The sequence below is a fragment of the Oncorhynchus masou genome, chromosome 15, assembly GCF_036934945.1.
Source record: "Oncorhynchus masou masou isolate Uvic2021 chromosome 15, UVic_Omas_1.1, whole genome shotgun sequence".
In the NCBI taxonomy this organism is placed as follows: Eukaryota; Metazoa; Chordata; class Actinopteri; order Salmoniformes; family Salmonidae; genus Oncorhynchus; species Oncorhynchus masou.
Genome location: NC_088226.1, coordinates 33,848,710 through 33,866,571, shown reverse-complemented (window position 1 = coordinate 33,866,571; position 17,862 = coordinate 33,848,710). Strand labels below are relative to the sequence as shown.

The 17,862-nt window shown below is 42.8% G+C and overlaps 2 protein-coding genes across 2 annotated transcripts; one reads left to right on the top strand and one right to left on the bottom strand.

Annotated features, from left to right (window-relative positions):
* The first annotated feature begins 6,342 nt into the window (after positions 1-6,342).
* cfap144 (cilia and flagella associated protein 144) lies at positions 6,343-10,284 on the top strand. The gene is made up of 4 exons (XM_064989151.1): positions 6,343-6,620; positions 7,367-7,426; positions 7,498-7,601; positions 7,737-10,284. Exons 1-4 carry the CDS (start codon positions 6,482-6,484, stop codon positions 7,848-7,850), a joined length of 417 nt encoding a protein of 138 aa, XP_064845223.1. The 5' UTR covers positions 6,343-6,481; the 3' UTR covers positions 7,851-10,284.
* Positions 10,285-10,371: 87 nt separating this feature from the next.
* On the bottom strand, positions 10,372-17,761 carry LOC135556167 (probable rRNA-processing protein EBP2). The gene is made up of 9 exons (XM_064989150.1): positions 17,572-17,761; positions 17,339-17,422; positions 13,293-13,468; positions 12,811-12,934; positions 11,865-11,954; positions 11,670-11,745; positions 11,402-11,531; positions 11,061-11,265; positions 10,372-10,915 (listed from the first exon to the last, which is right to left on the bottom strand). The coding sequence occupies exons 1-9, from the start codon at positions 17,665-17,667 to the stop codon at positions 10,871-10,873; spliced, it is 1,026 nt and encodes a 341-aa protein (XP_064845222.1). The 5' UTR covers positions 17,668-17,761; the 3' UTR covers positions 10,372-10,870.
* Positions 17,762-17,862: the final 101 nt, after the last annotated feature.

Here is a 17,862-nt window from a genome sequence, read left to right as displayed (position 1 = left end):
TTAATGATGATTTGTCTGACAACAATCGTATGCATGCTATTTTATTTTACTGAACTGTACACTCACCATACAGTTTATTAGGTACACCACTCCATTCACATTAACTGGATCACTTGAGTTGCGTGGCCTGGCTTGCTATATAAAGCAGGCAAGACAGGTATCCAGTTACCCTTTGATTAAACGCGAGACTGGGCAACATGAGTGACCTAAGCAACTGAGTGTGGTAGGATTGTCAGATCCAGTATCTCAGAAACAGCCACCCTCCTGGGGCTTTTCACGAATGGTAGTGTCTCGGGTTTACCGAGAACGGTGAGACAAACAAAGACACATCCAGCCAGTGGCAGTCCTGTGGGAGAAAACAGCTTATTGATGAGAGAGAGGTCGAAGGAGAATGGCAAGAATCATGCAAGCTAACAGGCGGGTCACAGACAGACACATAACGGCGCCGTGGGTGTGCAGAATGGCATCTTGAAACGCACACAAATCATGAATCCTTGACACGGATGGGCTATTGCAGCACACGACCACTCCAGGGTCCACTCCTATCAACTAAAAACAAGAAGAAGGCGGCTCCAGAGGGAACAACATCACCAACAACGGACAATCGAGGAGTGGAAAACAGCCTGGTCCAACGAATCAAGGTTCCGGTTGCATCATGCTGATGGCAGAGTAAGGATTTGGAGTAAATAGCATGAGTCCATGGACCCATCCTGCCTGGTGTCTAAGGTACAGGCTTGTGGTGGTGGCGTACTGCTGTCCAATCTGCAGCAACTGTGTGATGCCATTGCGTCAGCAAGGACCAATATCCCTGTGGAACGTTTCTGACTTGTAGAATCAATGCCCCTGAGAATTCAAGCTGTTCTGGGGGAAAAGGGGGTCCGACCCAGTACAAGTGGGTGGGGTTATATCCTTCCTGTTTTGCCCTGTCCGGGGATGTCCTCGGATGGGGCCACAGTGTCTCCTGACCCCTCCTGTCTCAGCCTCCTGTATTTATGCTGCAGTAGTTTATGTGTCGGGGGGCTGGGGTCAGTTTGTTATATCTGGAGTACTTCTCCTGTCCAATTCGGTGTCATGTGTGAATCTAAGTGTGCGTTCTCTAATTCTCTCCTTCTCTCTCTCTCTCTCGGAGGACCTGAGCCCTAGGACCATGCCCCAGGACTACCTGACATGATGACTCCTTGCTGTCCCCAGTCCACCTGGCCGTGCTGCTGCTCCAGTTTCAACTGACCTGAGCCCTAGGACCATGCCCCAGGACTACCTGACATGATGACTCCTTGCTGTCCCCAGTCCACCTGGCCGTGCTGCTGCTCCAGTTTCAACTGTTCTGCCTTATTATTATTCGACCATGCTGGTCATTTATGAACATTTGAACATCTTGGCCATGTTCTGTTATAATCTCTACCCGGCACAGCCAGAAGAGGACTGGCCACCCCACATAGCCTGGTTCCTCTCTAGGTTTATTCCTAGGTTTTGGCCTTTCTAGGGAGTTTTTCCTAACCACCATGCTTCTACACCTGCATTGCTTGCTGTTTGGGGTTTGAGGCTGGGCTTCTGTACAGCACTTTGAGATATCAGCTGATGTACGAAGGGCTATAAAAAAATAAATTTGATTTGATTTAGATGGGTGTACCTAATAAACTGGCCGGTGATTGTATATGAGAGAGAGAGAAGGCGAGCTTGGGTAAGAGTGTGATTCTTGAAGCAGTTTGTCTCATTGGACATGTCAGAAGCCCCGTTTATACCTGGTTCTAACATGTGTCCGTTGTCCTAATCTTGTCCCATTCTGATTGTGCTCAATTTTTTTGACATGTGTAGATGATTAAAAGACACATTGTGATTTGATTGTGATCAGACCTTCCTGACCACCTCCGGACGTAGTCAGTCACACATTGTTCCTGGATCTGCACAGTGAATCCATTTAAATCACAATTATCCTGTCCTCTACAATCATTGACAGGTTACGCCATTGATTTATGGCATCAATATGTGTCTTAAAATAAATAAATATGATTAAAATAAATAAATATGATGACTATCTGCATTTAGGATGTTGAAATTCCTTTTTTTCTGGGTGAAACCCCCAGACCCCCCTGTTAGGTTCCCCATCTTTGTGCTAAGCCCCCAATTACCTCAAATCCTAGCAATGCCGTTAACCGAATCAATGGGGTGTTCAGCAGACACACACACGCACCCGAGGGTGCCCCGTCTCTCCGCCTCTCTCCTCTAATGCCTCTAGCTAATCAGCTCTGTTAGCAAACAAGGCAGAGAGAGAATCACCAGCCTCTACGCTCCCTGTCTCACTCCAGGCCAGTGATATTAATGAAGATGAGCTAGTGTAGTGAGGAGGGCAAATAGGAGGACAAATTAGATTACAACACGACTACATAGCGGAGGGCAGAGGAGCGCCATAGATGAGTGAGCTCACATCACCCACTACTGCAACCTGGTGGAGAAACTATGCAACTGCCTGAGACAAGAAGAGAGCAGAAAGCATACAACACTTATGAATGTGCCTCTTGCCTTTGTGGCCAAAAAAAAGATACCACAGTCTGCAGGGAAGGGTAGACTATAAAGTAACTTTGGTCAGATATCTATTCTACAACAAGGTGTATTCTAATCGGTTGCGCTCAATCAGTGAGAAAGTCTACTGAGAAAGTCTACTACTGGAGGCACAACAGGGAGATTTGAGAAAGGAGTAATGGTGACATAACAGTGAGATCTGATCTGAGGATGGCTTTCCCGCAACTGGGGTGTCTCCACTGCACCTCACATAAACAAATCACAAGCATCAGCTCTCTGTCCCTCTGTCTCTCTCTCTGTGTGTGTGTGTGTGTGTGTGTGTGTGTGTGTCCAGATAAACGTTCCCCTGCTATCACCTGTCCTGCTGGCTCCATTGTGAGTGTAGTATGTATACATGGCTCGACTGCATGGCACTGAATGTGTGGGCAGTGGTGCCTGCCCTGCTCCACCAAACACAAGCGGAGAGGGGAGAGACTGGAAAAACACCATCTCACTCAGCAGCTACACACACACACACAGTCAGCCAGTCCCTTCCTTGATGTCGTACCACAGTAGTGTACAGTATGTGTAGCTGTGTGTGGGCATGATCTTAATGTGTGCGGAGACAATAGGCCATAAGAGGAGGGCTGTGTTGAGAGTTGTGTTCCAAATTGAGTAGTGGATGCCTGGCAGTCACAGACTGCACTAGGGCTCAGGGGCTCCAGGTACAAACCCCCAGAGAAATAATTTTCTCACGGTCTTAGGTCTTCACAAGTCTATGTAGAACACTGTCTTCTATGGGCTCTCTTCTGTAGTGGCTGATGAGCAGGGTTAGTTGGGATTCATCACTACCTTAACATCATCTCTAAGGTAGTCTTGCTTTCTTCTTCATGTGATACAAATATAGCCATGTATTTTTTCTATCGCTATTTGATTTGATTAGAATAAATTCCAAAGAACATTTTTTTAAATGTCAAATTCCTTTTCTGGAGTCTTTAAAAAATAATGTAATCTCCCCACCGATTCCATTAATCCCTAAGGAGTCTGGTGCACAACACGCTCCCTATTTCATAAAAACATCCGTTTATGAAGAATAAAATAAATGTACAGTTTCAAAGTGCTATTTGATCAGACATTTCCACGGTTCCCTTTGATTCTCATACACAACCACTCATGTTCCAAAGGTCATGTTCAGTAAATGAAAAGCTACACAGGAAGTTCATTAAAATTACAGTTCTAAATTCCAAATTCCACCACCAATGTGTTGTTCTTTCCCCTTAGTAAGTAAATATCAGTGGAGTTCATTAGTGGTCATGACTAAGTGGATTAGAGAGTGTGAAGGAATAAACACAGGCTCTTGTTAGTTCTGTGTTGGATTAATCAGGGAGAAAATGGCTGTATTATACTGCACATTACATAATGTTTAATTAGCAGGCTAGTTGGAGGGCAATTTGTAATTAGAACATGGCCTCGTCAGGAAAGGTCAAAAGCTGTTTGCCATGGCGCAGAGTTGGACTGTCTACTATGGAAAGGGTTGTGAATATTGAGCCGTTATTGGCTTTGATACTGAGCCATGTTCTGGGGCACAAACTCTCGATCTCTCTCTACTTTGCACACACATTAGTTCTAAAAAACACTATATGGAGTATACAGTTGCCATAAAATATAATGTTCTTTTCCATGGCCTTTCTAAATAATAGGTCTATTCAAACAAGGGGAAATAGTTACAAATTCTCCATTATGGCCTGGGGATGTGAACTACATCAAAATGCCAACCTGACAATCTAAAAATTGCCCTCTCTCTGTTCTCTGATCCAGAATGCAAAGGGAGAGAAAGTGACTGACTTGACATTAACATGGATGGACATTGTGACAGGGGACAGAGGGATGTGCTTGACATGACACACCCCGAGTCCCTCACACACACAGAGAAATATCACAAACACGAGACACAAACTCTCTCTCTCTCTCTCTCTCTCACACACACACACACACACACACACACACACACACACACACACACACACACACACACACACACACACACACACACACACACACACACACACACACACACACACACACACACACACACACACACACACACACACACACACACACACACACACACACACTAATTTGCCTCAAGATCTCCCCAATAACAAAGCTGCACTCTAACACAAGCTGATTCTCCAACTCCCTGGGAAGCTAGTCCATTTTTCCTGTTATTACTTACTATATTTTTCATTATTTTCCAGAGACAACAATAACCCTTAAATCAGGTTACGGCAATGGAAGGGAGAACAGCAGAGGATCTCTGACTTTATTAACCTGTCTCTTTCCATGAGGGAAGCAGTGACACAGAACCAACCAGCAGAGACTCACACTGCTCAGAGGGGGGGGGGGGGACAATAATGATTGTCTCAGAACAGGAGGAAGGAATGAGGAAGGGACTAAGGAAGACTGGAGGAAGGGAAATGAAAGGGAAATGAAATAAAAGGCCTTATGTGATGGGACAAGTGCAGGCGCTTCAAAGCCGTGAGATTGTCATCACTGCTTTGCAAATATACCAGTGATCCTGAGGGACCCATCCAACCAAATGCTCCATTTACAAGAGGAAGTGTGTGTGCCTTTGTAAATGTGCATGTGTGTGTGAGAAGCCCTGATCGTGACACTACAGATGGTAGACTAACTCAAGCGTAGTTCTGCACAATCTGAAAACCTCAATTTGGTTTCCAAGCATTGTGCAGTCAGTCACTAGACTGTACTTTCTCCCATTACTGTTAAATATTCATAACGGTTAACCCAGTAGGCTACGTACAGTACATCAGCAACACAGAGACGTTAACAGATGGAGATGGGGAAAGAGCAGCTGAACACTAAAGTGCTCCAAGTATCTTCTGCCAGTGTCTGCATGACAAAGACTATGTCCCAAATTGCACCCTTTTCCCTAAATAGTGGACTACTTTTGTCCAGGGCCCATAGGGCTCTGGTCAAAAGAAGTGTGCCATGTAGCGAATAAGATGCCATTTGGGACAGTGTACATCTAAAACATTCTGATTGGTGAGATTGTGGAAGGGGGGGGGGGGGGGGAGAGAAAAAAATCAAGATATGAAGACAAAAAAAAAGTAAGATTGATAGCCACTCGCAAAACCTAGTAAGCTTACAACATAAACCAAAGACAAGACAAATGGGTCTCTGTGAAAACTCGGAATCAATATCAAACACAACTGTCTTTGAAATTAAATCAACTGCAGTCTGAAAAACAAAAACTCAAAGACTGACCAAGCAATAATCTCAGGCTATATATATATATTATATAATTCGTCGAGCCTATCTGATATAAATATAGCCTTCGAGAAGAGGTCGGCCGAGGACAACCAAGGTCTTGTATTGGAACTGGACACCACCTCTGGCAGGGTTATATAGAGGGAGACCGGGGATCCTCATGTCAATACAGCTATGACCTTGTCATCACATTCTACTCATGCAGTCAGGCCTAAATATATATATTTTTAAAACACGTACTGAACGGAGAAGCTCAAGGAAAGGTTTAAAGCACCTAGCGTTTGATATAGCATCTCTAGATATCAAACAAGCAAACTTGGCATGCATTTTCTTTTATGTTTTTCAATTGCCAACGTTGAAGTAAATTGATTTAATGGTGGCCTACAAGACAGAATGTACTCTCTTCACTAGCAGGGCAAGAGCACAGTAGACTAAAGCCCCTGTAGCTCTGAACAGAAATACATTTTTAATTTCATCCACTGCTGACTGAAATAAAATGTGTACTGTGCGCCCTCGTGTGGCCACTAAAATACCTGCACATTCTGAGATTCTGTTTACTGTTGCGAGGCAACGAGAGAACGAAAGAAGACTTGTAAGCGATTGAATATTAGTTTGTATTTCGAAGGCTGGCTTGCTACGAAGTTGCACACTTACGTGGTGTCTCCCGTGTTCTCTCGAATTTACACGAACCAGGATGGCAGCGGCTAAGCAACCAAAAGAAAAGCACCCTGTGGATATTGTTCATCAGAACGCAATTCACGTCGAGACCATAAAGAAGGAGAATAGGAGCCAACGATTGTACACGCTATTTAGCATAAACCCGTACAAAAGACGTAAGCACATTCGACCGCCGTAGAAAGGTTTGTGTATTAATGTGAACGATGAGGAATTTCATGATGAATAACTACTGTAATTGATTTTGTGCAATATCTCCTACTGTGTCATAAACTGGTCACAAACTAGTATCATAGGAATGAAACCACTTCGAAAGCTTTAGCTATATACAAACTAAAAAAAAAAAAGACACCTAGCTATCACCACACTCCAATTACGAAATACAACCTCCTGAGTTGACAGCCTTTTATGCTTTGCCGACACCTCTCTGCTGTTTAAGATCACTCAGTTAGTAACATACTGCAAGGACAATACCAGGACGACAAGAGCTTCAACCAGAGGAGTCTGATCAACTCAGTTTAGGGCCACCCAACTTGTCCTGAAAACTTTTTCAGTCAGAGCGTCTGGATTATGGAACACCCTGCCAACCAGTGAGAGTATTTTTGCTAGCTTCAAGGTAGACCTGGAAAAGTGTCTAGTGTAAAAACCAGTCATGTGAAGATTAAGGCATTATGTTACTTAAAATGTCAGATACTGTAGGACCAAAGGAATTTAAACTCTGAACTGGTATCGTTATATTGTATATTTTTGCCTGTTTTGATTTGTTTTACATATAGAGATATCTTCAGCGTTATATTGTAATGATGTATTGAAGTATATAGTTTTCTGTCCAGAACTACATATATCAGCTATCTAGCTAAATCTCTGACAAATAAACCAATAGTCATCTTCTTTTATTTCTCAGTTCATGTTTTGACTGACAAGCCTATGGCCAGCCCCACCCACGACAACATAGAGGAGGATCGTAAGTATAATGGCTAGCTTTTCAATATTATCAGATGTTGGCCGGTCTCTTAGATTATATTCCCCCCCCAGCTGCTTTCCTGAAGATCATCCACAGGGCTTGTTTGGAACCAACCAAGAAATACACTCACCCCCAAACTGAGAGCCAAGAGATAGGCTGGACATCCAGACCTCTGGTAAGAACTCCCACTCTGTGAGTGATTATGAGAATAGGTTTCAAAGTTGTGTCCCCTTCTTTAGTGTCCTTAGCCTGCTCTGGCATTCCTACAATCACATTTTTCCTAAAATAGCTTTTTTTTTGCCCTGTCAAGATTGTTTCAGATCGCAGTGATAGGAGACTGAACTGGCCACGGCAGAACTCTGAGATCACCAAGTACATGGATGCAGCATGGCGTCTGAAAGAACAGACACAGAACCTGGGCTAGATCTCCGGCCTACTACAAGCCTCAATTTGGATAAACTACTGGATCATTGGCCTCTTTGCTGGATATCAATTGAGAAATATTAAATGGAGAATATTGCTTTACTGTCCCAAGCAAACAACTGGTTGCAGACAGACCTACTGTATAATGTCAAACACCATAACGTCTTTCAGAAAATAAATATTGAACTAGTACAAATCATTTGTCAAAAAGAAACAGGAGCAGGTATAGCCTGGTCCCAGGTCTGTTTGTGCCCTTGCCATCTCCATTGTGGTCATTATTGTCAAGCCAAAAATGACACCGCATGACAATGAGTTTGTATAATACCACAGAAAGGCACTCAAATCCGATTTTATTTGTCAAATGCATTGAATACAACAGGTGTAGGTAGAACTTCCCATGAAATGCTTACTTACAAGCCCTTTACCAACAATGCAGTTCAAGAAAGCTTTAAGAAAATATTTACTAAATAAACTAAAGTAAAACAATATATATAATCAAGAAACTTACATAATAGCAAGGCTATATACAGGGGGTATGCATCGTTAATAGACAGTGAGTAGCAACAGTGTAAAAACAAATATAAATAGTCTGGGTAGTATTTGATTTTTTTGTTCAGCAATCGTATGGCTTGGGGGTAGAAGCTGTTAAGGAACTTTTTGGTCCTAGACTTGGCACACTGTTACTGCTTGCTATGCAGTAGCAGAGAGAACAGTCTATGACTGGAGTCTGACAATTTTTGGGGATTTCCTCTGACACCGCCTAGTATATAGGTCCTGGATGTCAGGAAGCTTGGGCCCAGTGATGTTCTGGGCCTTACGGTCAGATGCCGAGCAGTTGCCATATCAGGCGGTGATGCAACCGGTCAGGATGCTCTCGCTGTAGCCGTAGAACGTCTTGAGGATCTGGGGACCCATGCCAAATCTTTTCAGTCTCCTGAGGGGAAAAAGTTGTTGCCGTGCCCTCTTCACAACTGTCTTAGTGTGTTTGGACCATGATAGTTTGTTTGTGATATGGACACCAAAAAAACTTGAACTCTCCACCTGCTCCACTTCAGCCCTGTCGATGTTAACGAGGCCCTGTTCGGACCTCCTTTTCCTATTGTCCACGATCATCTCCTTGGTCTTACTGCCAGTGAGGGAGGGTCTGTTGTCCTGGCATCACACTGCCAGATCTCTGACCTGTTGGTGATCAGGCCTACCACTGTTGTGTCGTCAGCAAACTTAATGTCTTGGAGTCGTGCTTGGCCACACAGTCGTGGGTGAACAAGGAGTACAGAAGGGGCCCCTGTGTTCAGGATCAGCGTGGGGGCTATCCGTCAGGAAGTCCAGGATCTAGTTGCAGAGGGAGGTGTTTAGTCCCAGGGTCCTTAATTTAGTGACAAGCTTTGTGGGTACTATGGTATTGAACACTGAGCTGTAGTCAATGAACAGCATTCTCACATAGGTGTTCCTTTTGTCCAGGTGGGAAAGGGCAGTGTGGAGTGCGATTGCATCATCTGTGGATCTGTTGTGGCGGTATGCGAATTGGGTCTAAGGTTTCCGGCATGATGGTGTTGATGTGAGCCATGACCAGCCTTTCAAAGCACTTCATGGCTACCGACGTGAGTGCTACGGGGCGGTAATCATTTAGGCAGGTTATCTTCGCTTTCTGGGGTACAGGGAATATGGTGGTCTGTGTGAAACATGTAGGTATTACAGACAGTCAGGGGAGGCTGAAAATGGCAGAGAAGACACTTGCCTGCCAGTTGGTCAGCGCATTATTTGAGTAATCCGCCTGGCACCGTGACTTTGTGAATGCCGACCTGTTTATAAGGGCCGGACCCTTTTTCCCAATTTTCACCTAAAAAATGACAACACACACCGATCCCATAGAGGTTGAATGTCTTCCTCACATTGGCTACGGAGAGCGTGATCACACAGTCATTCGGGACAGCTGGTGCTCTCATGCATGCTTCAGTGTAGGATTCAATCTTAGTCCTGTATTGACGCTTTGCCTGTTTGAGGGCACAGTGGGATTTATTATAAGCGTCCAGATTAGTGTCCCCCTCCTTGAAAGCGGCAGCTCTAGCCTTTAGCTCGGTGCGGATGTTGCTTCTAATCCATGGCTTCTGGTCAGGATATGTACATACGGTCACGGTGGGGACGACGTCGTCGCTGCACTTATTGATGAAGCCAGTGACTGAGGTTGTATACTCCTCAGGCTAAACCAGGGGTTATTCTTGTGCCAAATAAAAAAAAGTTCAGATTTAACATTTACCCAGATCTATAGAAAGTAACACATTGGCCCATCACATATTAATACTATTGATAGATGTTAAAGGCCAAACATGACAGCTGTTCAATATTACAAAATGTCATGTCATTAGGGGTAGTGAATCAGTGTCAATTCGCAGACTTGAAAAATTGCAGATTTTGCTAAGTAATATAAGTATTAACAAAAACTAAATGACAGCATACATTTATTGAAGTGGCTTGATCATTGTAATCACTATCAGAAAATAGCATCACAAACTTACACGAGATACAACAATGTATAAAGATTTATTTTAAAATAAACTTCTTTTTTTTTACATGCAGTAATAAAATAAACAAAATGTATTTGTCTTTTCATGTCCAAATTCATGTTTGGGGCTTTAAACCACCCCTCTGCAGAGGGAGTGTAGGAGGGCAGCTATTGAATTTGGTGTATATGGTACGGTTCCGCTCAGTCAGGTTGTGCACAAGGTGACATTCCAAAGCTCACATGCAGCCAAGTCCACATCTAGCCTCAGCTATATTCTAGGAAAGATGCAAGTGGACATCTTGGGTCATGGTGACACAAATTCCTTCATATCAGTCCACTGCCCCAAGGGCTCAATAACAGTTGGTGTGTGTAATTAAGTATAGAAAGAGAGCACTTCTCTTTAATATATGCGCTGGGATGCAATGTGTGTAACCCAAGACTGATGACGAGGTGCAAACCTGTCTGATGTCATAGACCGAGGGACCAATCAAACTGCAGGACCTTCAGCACTCAACTCATTAGGAGCGACCCTTCATCTTGCGTGCATTCTTGCCCGGTCGTTTCTGAAGAATCACAAAACATATTAGAAAAGGAGCAAAATTACAAAACAACTACAATTTCAAATAACATAACAGGGAAACATGTAATTAAACAATTATTTATTACTTTATTTCAAAATGTGATCAATGACGTCCGTCAGTCACTTACAGTCCCTCCTTTGGAGGGGCCCCTTCCTCCTTTTCCTCCAGGTCCCGCTTTGCCTCCTTTCCCTCCCTTTCCTCCTTTCCCATGAGCCACCTTGGCACGAAACCCTGACACATCATTATGACTGTCCTTGGTGTTCCACTTGGTTCCACTCTTCTTTCCGCCAAAGCCAAACCTCTGGTCCTTATACTTCCTCTTAGCATTGGGGCTGTCAAGTCAGAGGTTTGAGTCAAGGTACAGTACACACAAATGGGTTGTAAAAAGCACTGAATACAAATGAGTATCGGTAGGTAGTGGAGAATAAGCACTGTGCACAACATTCACATCTGTGTGTGGCGTCTTACCCTTTTTTGTTCATGGCTTTTTTATCAGGTGTTTGGCCTCCTGCTGTTTTCCCTGATCCCCCTTTAGCTGGAGCTCCTCCTTTAGCCGTCTTCTGATCTCCTTCCAGGAAGTCCAGTTTGTCAGTCATGCCTACGAGAGAGGAGGGTGTTTAAACGTCATGAATCACATTGGGCAGTTTTAGCAGATGCTGTCAACCAGAGCCACTTACCAACAACAAGTGTGAACAAGTTGGGTTGTAGGCCACAACACGTAGAACTGAGGACCTACCTTTTTGATACTTCTTCACAGCATACATCATGGCCTTCTTCTCCTTCTGTCTCTTCTGAATAACCTCCACTTGCACCTACAGGACAGATTTCATATGACCACTTGTACCAAGATGACATAATAAAAAGTTACATGCCAGTGAGACCACCACTGCTGTCCTTTAAGGAAAAAGAGATGGGAGGAGAGGATACAGACCTTCTTGCCATACTTCCTCTGTTCTCTTAGTTTCTTGGCTTTTTCTGACTTCTCCATCATTGTCTGCTTCATGATGAGTTTCTTCCTGATCTGTGGGAAAAGACAACGGATCGCATTATTCATGACCACACCAGTGTTTCAGTACCAGTAAAATGCCAGAATTTGCTGGACAAATGTGAGATTCAACAGCCATACCAATAGAAATCCATTTGAATGCCTCCACGTGTAAGATAATGTTTTATTAGGAGTTCCCGCTGGTGATTTATTGACACGACACCACTATGGAAGTGATTGCACTAATAATGCAAGAATGATAGCCCACCATGGGTACGTTAGCACCTTGCATAAAGCACATCTCCCTCTGTCCATCTGGCTAGTCAATATCCGCTGTTTCAGTGTCAATTTATTTTTTCAACTTGTGCCTTTATCCTTGTGAAAGTAGCTAGTTAGCTAGCTTGATTTGCATTTCTTACATTTTTTCTTCTTCTTTTAAACGGCCAACTACTCGACCAGACATTAGATTAGTGGTGGTGGACTTGTATGACACGTCTCACCTGTATGCATAAAGTTATGTCCGTCATAGTCTCACTGGTGCAGGAAACTTTGTGGGCCAGTACCATGATACAATGCTGCTAGTTGGCAAGCGAGAGCTCAAGACAGACTGGCAGATTAGAGATTATGCGATAACAAGACAACCTGAACCAACCTCCATGCATAGCCAATGTGATTTAAAGAGGCTATTGATTTTTGTCAGGATACTTTGTCAAATAATGTTTATAAGCATTAAAACAATTATATATCTGCCATAAACAAGCAATCACGGAAAAGTAAAACAACTCTTTTTATAACAGTTTTGGTGTCAGAGATCTACCCATACCCAATGCAATTAAGTCACATAGACATGGCAAGATATCTCTGGGTCTAAGGCTTCGTCAGGGCATCCTACCTTCTGCATTTGCTGGTCTGACTTGGCCATCTCTGCAAAGTAGTCCTCAGGTCTCTTGGTGGCTATCTTAAGCGTCAGGAGCCGGGGCATCGCCTCCAGAACAGCGGCTTGAGCTTGGCGGTAGCTGGAGGACATCACCGTAAGAGAGGATGTGTTACAATTGCCATAGCTTAAAGAGCATAATATTACAAGAAAGTCTCTCTTCAGTATGATACGAATGGATTTTTTTATTTATTTAACTTGGCAAGTCAGTTAAGAACAAATTCTTAATTACAATGACTGCCTACACTCGCCAAACCCTAACCAGGACGACGCTGGGCCAATTGTGCACCGCCCTATGGGACTCCCGATCACGGCTGGTTGTGATACAGCCCGGGATCGTACCAGGGTCTGTAGTGACGGCTCTAGCACTGTGATGCTGCGTCACTCGGGAGCCCCACACCCATGTATTCAACACCCATGTATCGGGGCAATACACTCACAAGAACATCTCTCTCTGGAAGTCGTCATCCGGGTTGAGGTCTCCGCTAGCCTTGTTGTCAAGTCTGCCCTCGGACTTGGCAACGATGTCATCAGCTGGGAGATTGACCATGTCCAGCCTCTCTACCCAGGGTAGTGTGTTCTTACGGAAGTCGGCGAGGCACTGTTTCAAACCCTCCTGTACACAACCATGAAGAAAATAAATATTAGAAAAGCCACCTGTGATTCACATACTAGACAGGGCAACACCAATTTGGTAACTTCTGGTAGATTAACAAAAATCGCAGCACATTTTTGGACTCATTCAGCAGTTTTAACTGATTAAGTACAATACCATTGGAAACAAATGTTGAAAGTTACTTATATTCCTAAAACTTACAACAATACTAATCACGTTTTTTTTTAAAGACGGTGCTGCAGTTTGATTATAGTGGGTCGCCAACGCAGTAAGTGTAACACTTGTTAATCACTAGGGTTTCTGTTAGCCAGTAATTGCCGGCTTTGGGCAACAACAACAAAAAAGCCCCTAAACAAAATAAGAACTGTCGCAGGTCAATTGTCAGGGAGAAAAAATCCCATTGCAAAATAAAGCTTTTTGGCCTATTCATTGAAGGAAATACCAGTTGATTAGGACTGTAACGGTACATACAGTGGGGCAAAAAAGTATTTAGTCAGCCACCAATTGTGCAAGTTCTCCCACTTAAAAAGATGAAAGAGGCCTGTAATTTTCATCATAGGTACACTTCAACTATGACACTCAAAATGAGAAAAGAAATCCAGAAAATCACACTGTAGAATTTTTTATGAATTTATTTGCAAATTGAGACAGCTGCACCACTTGGGAGCCCCAAAACTAACCATAATCTCTATGGGGGTGCCACAGGGTTCAATTCTCGGGACGACTCTTCTCTCTGTATATATCAATGATGTCGCTCTTGCTGTGGGTTTCTTTGATTTACTTCTACACAGACGACACCATTCTGTATACATCTGGCCCTTCTTTGGACACTTATCAAACCTCCAAATGAGCTTCAATGCCATACAACTCTCCTTCCGTGGCCTCGCAACTGCTCTTAAATGCTAGTAAAACGAATGCATGCTCTTCAACCGATTGCTGCCTGCACCCACCCGTCACTACTCTGGACGGTTCTGACTTAGAATATGTGGACAAATATAAATACCTAACTCTCCTTCCAGACTCACATTAAACCTGTTTGGGATAGGGGGAATTTTCACATTTGGATGAAAAGTGTGCCCAGAGTAAACTGCATGCTACTCAGTCCCAGTTGCTACTATATGCATATTATTAGTAGATTTGGACAGAAAACACTCTGAAGTTTCTAAAACTGTTTGAATGATGTATGTGAGTAAAACAGAACTCATATGTCAGGCGAAAACCGGAGAAATATCCAACCAGGAAGTGGGGAATCTGAGGTTTGTTGTTTTTCAAAGCTTGGCCTATCAAAAACAGTGTCTATGGGGTCAAATTGCACTTCATAAGGCTTGCACTAGATGTCAAACGTCTTTAGAAACTTGTTTGAGGCTTCTACTGTAAAGGAGGGGCTCATAAGGGCTCATTGAGTCAGTGGTCTGGCAGAGTGCCGCATACTCGTGATGCTCGTTCACGTGAGAGGTAGCCCTCGTTCCAATGCTTTTCTACAGACAAAGGAATTCTCCGGTTGGAACATTATTGAAAATGTATGTTAAAAACATCCTAAAGATTGATTCTATACATCGTTTGACATGTTTCTACGGACTCAAACGGAACTTTTGGACTTTGTCTGGACCTAGGGCTCGCGTCTCATGAAAATGGATTACTGGGCTGAACGCGCTAACAACAAGGAGGAATTTGGATATAAATGATGAATTTTATTGAACAAATCAAGCATTTATTGTGGAACTGGGATTCCTGGGAGTGCATCACGATGAATATCAGAGTTAAGTGAATATTTATAATGCTATTTCTGACTAATGTTGACTCCAACATGGCGGATATTTTTTGGGCTGATTTGGTCTCTGAGCGCCGTACTCAGATTATTGAATGGTGTGGTTTTTCCGTAAAGTTTTTTTTGAAATCTGACAGTGGTTGCAATTAAGGAGAAGTATATCTTTAATTCCGCGAATAACACTTGTATCTTTTATTAATGTTTCATGAGTATTTCTGGAAATTGATGTGGCTCGCTGCAAAATCACAGGATGTTTTGGAAGCAAAACATTACTGAACGTAACATGCCAATGTAAACTGAGATTTGTGGATATAAATATGCACTTTATCGAACAAAACATACATGTATTGTGTAACATTATGTCCTACGAGTGTCATCTGATGAAGATCATCAAAGGTCAGTGATTCATTTTATCTATATTTCTGCTTTTTGTGACTCCTATCTTTGGCTGGAAAAATGGCTGTGTGTGTTTGTGACTTGGCTCTGACCTAACATAATCATATGCTGTGCTTTCGCTGTAAAGCCTTTTTGAAATAGGACACGATGGGTAGATTAACAATAAGTTTCTTTCATTTGGTGTATTGCACTTGTTAAGCATCTCCAATCCCAAATTAAATCTAGAATCGTCTTCCTATTTCCCAACAAAGCCTCCTTCACCCATGCTGCCAAACATACCCTCGTAAAACTGCCTATCCTACCGATCCTTGACTTGGGCAATGTCATTTACAAAATAGCCTCCAACACTCTACACAGCAAACTGGGTGAAGTGTATCACAGTGCCATCCGTTTTGTCACCAAAGCCCCATATACTACCCACCACTGCGACCTGTATGCTCTTGTTGGCTGGCCCTCGCTACAAATCCGTCGCCAAACCCACTGGCTCCAGGTCATCTATAAGTCTTTGCTAGGTAAAGCTCCGCCTTATCTCAGCTCACCATGGCAACACACACCCGAAGCACACGCTCCAGCAGGTATATCTCACTGGTCATCTCCAAAGCCAAAACCTAATTTGGCCACATTTCCTTACAGTTCTCTGCTGCCAATGACGAACGAATTGCAAAAAATAAATAAACATACATATATATATATACATACACACATATATGTTTTTTTTTAAATCACTGAAGTTGGGGACTTGTATCTCCATCACTAACTTTAAGCGTCAGCTATCAGAGCAGCCAACCGATCACTGCAGCTGTACACAGCCATCATCCAACCAACTACCTACCTCATCCCCATATTTGTTCTTGTTTTTCTGCTCTTTTGCACACCAGTATTTCTACTTGCACATCCTCATCTGCACATATATCACTCCAGTGTAAATGGCTAAATTGTGATTACTTCACCACTTCACCATTACTTCACCACTATTGGCCTATTTATTGCCTTACCTTCTTACTTAATCTCCTCACACTGTATACATGCTTTTCTATTGTGTTATTGACTGTATGTTTGTGTAACTCCGTTGTTTTTGTCGCACTGTTTTGCTTTATCTTGGCCAAGTCGCAATTGTAAATGAGAATTTGTTCTCAACTGGCCTACCTGGTTAAAATAATAGTGAAATAAAAAAAATAGAATACAAACAGTGACAACGGTTGGCTGTTATCAAAGTGATACATTTGACAGTCAAATTTGTGTATTGGTGTGTGGCAAATTTTATGGAGACCTACCCGAATTATTCGCGCCATATGAAAAAGAAAATTATAGCTGCATTCTAAGTCCTGCAACCCCAAGAGTGTATGACACAAATCAAAGACATTTATCCGTTTAAGCAATTGATAGTGTAATGTTGACAATAAACCTCTATAATAACAGTATGTAATCCCCCCCCCCAATCAGCGTGTGTAATGTAGTAACTGACACACTGTCCACATCATGGGGTAACGTAATATAAATGAGAGTAAAACAGTTCAATAGCTTAATGTAGGATGATAGTAAAAATGAAGCAAACTCAGACATTTCCAATAATCATATATCTCACCCGTTTAACCATTTAGAGAGTTTAAAATGATGCTGAACAGTTTAACCAGGCTTAACGATTATAGCCTACATAGGACGTCAGTCTTTGGAAACAATGGTGGGTTGCGCATGTCAACACTCACCACATTGTTGACAATCTTCTTCGGTTCATGTGTTGTAAAGTTCAGTCCAGGCTTTAACAAACCTTTTGCAAATGCATCTTGAAGCTAATGAAAAAGAAACACAGCAAATGAAAGCTTTTTATAACCTAGCTAAAGTAAAGTTAGCAAAGACATCGCTAACTAACGTTAACTAATATTTAACTTCGCTAATGTTAGCTAGCTACCAAGCACCACGCTATAGAATATCCAGTTACCTCTCCGTCAGATAATTCGCTGTCATCCTCCTCAGACGTCTCACCTAACTGCTCGTCATCTTCGTTAATAGCCATGGTATTGTTAACGAGAATCATTGGATACAGTTATTTGATGTAAAAGCGGTGCTCACATGGAGCGGTTCACGTGGGAAGGAAGTGGCGGCTTTAACAGTCCTCCGGAAATATCTTCCGGGGAAACACTCAGCCCGAATAGATCAAAGGTTCCTACACGCGACGTTTCTTTTTGCAGTATTTACAGTTTTCCTGGATTACAACTCATGGAGAAAAAAA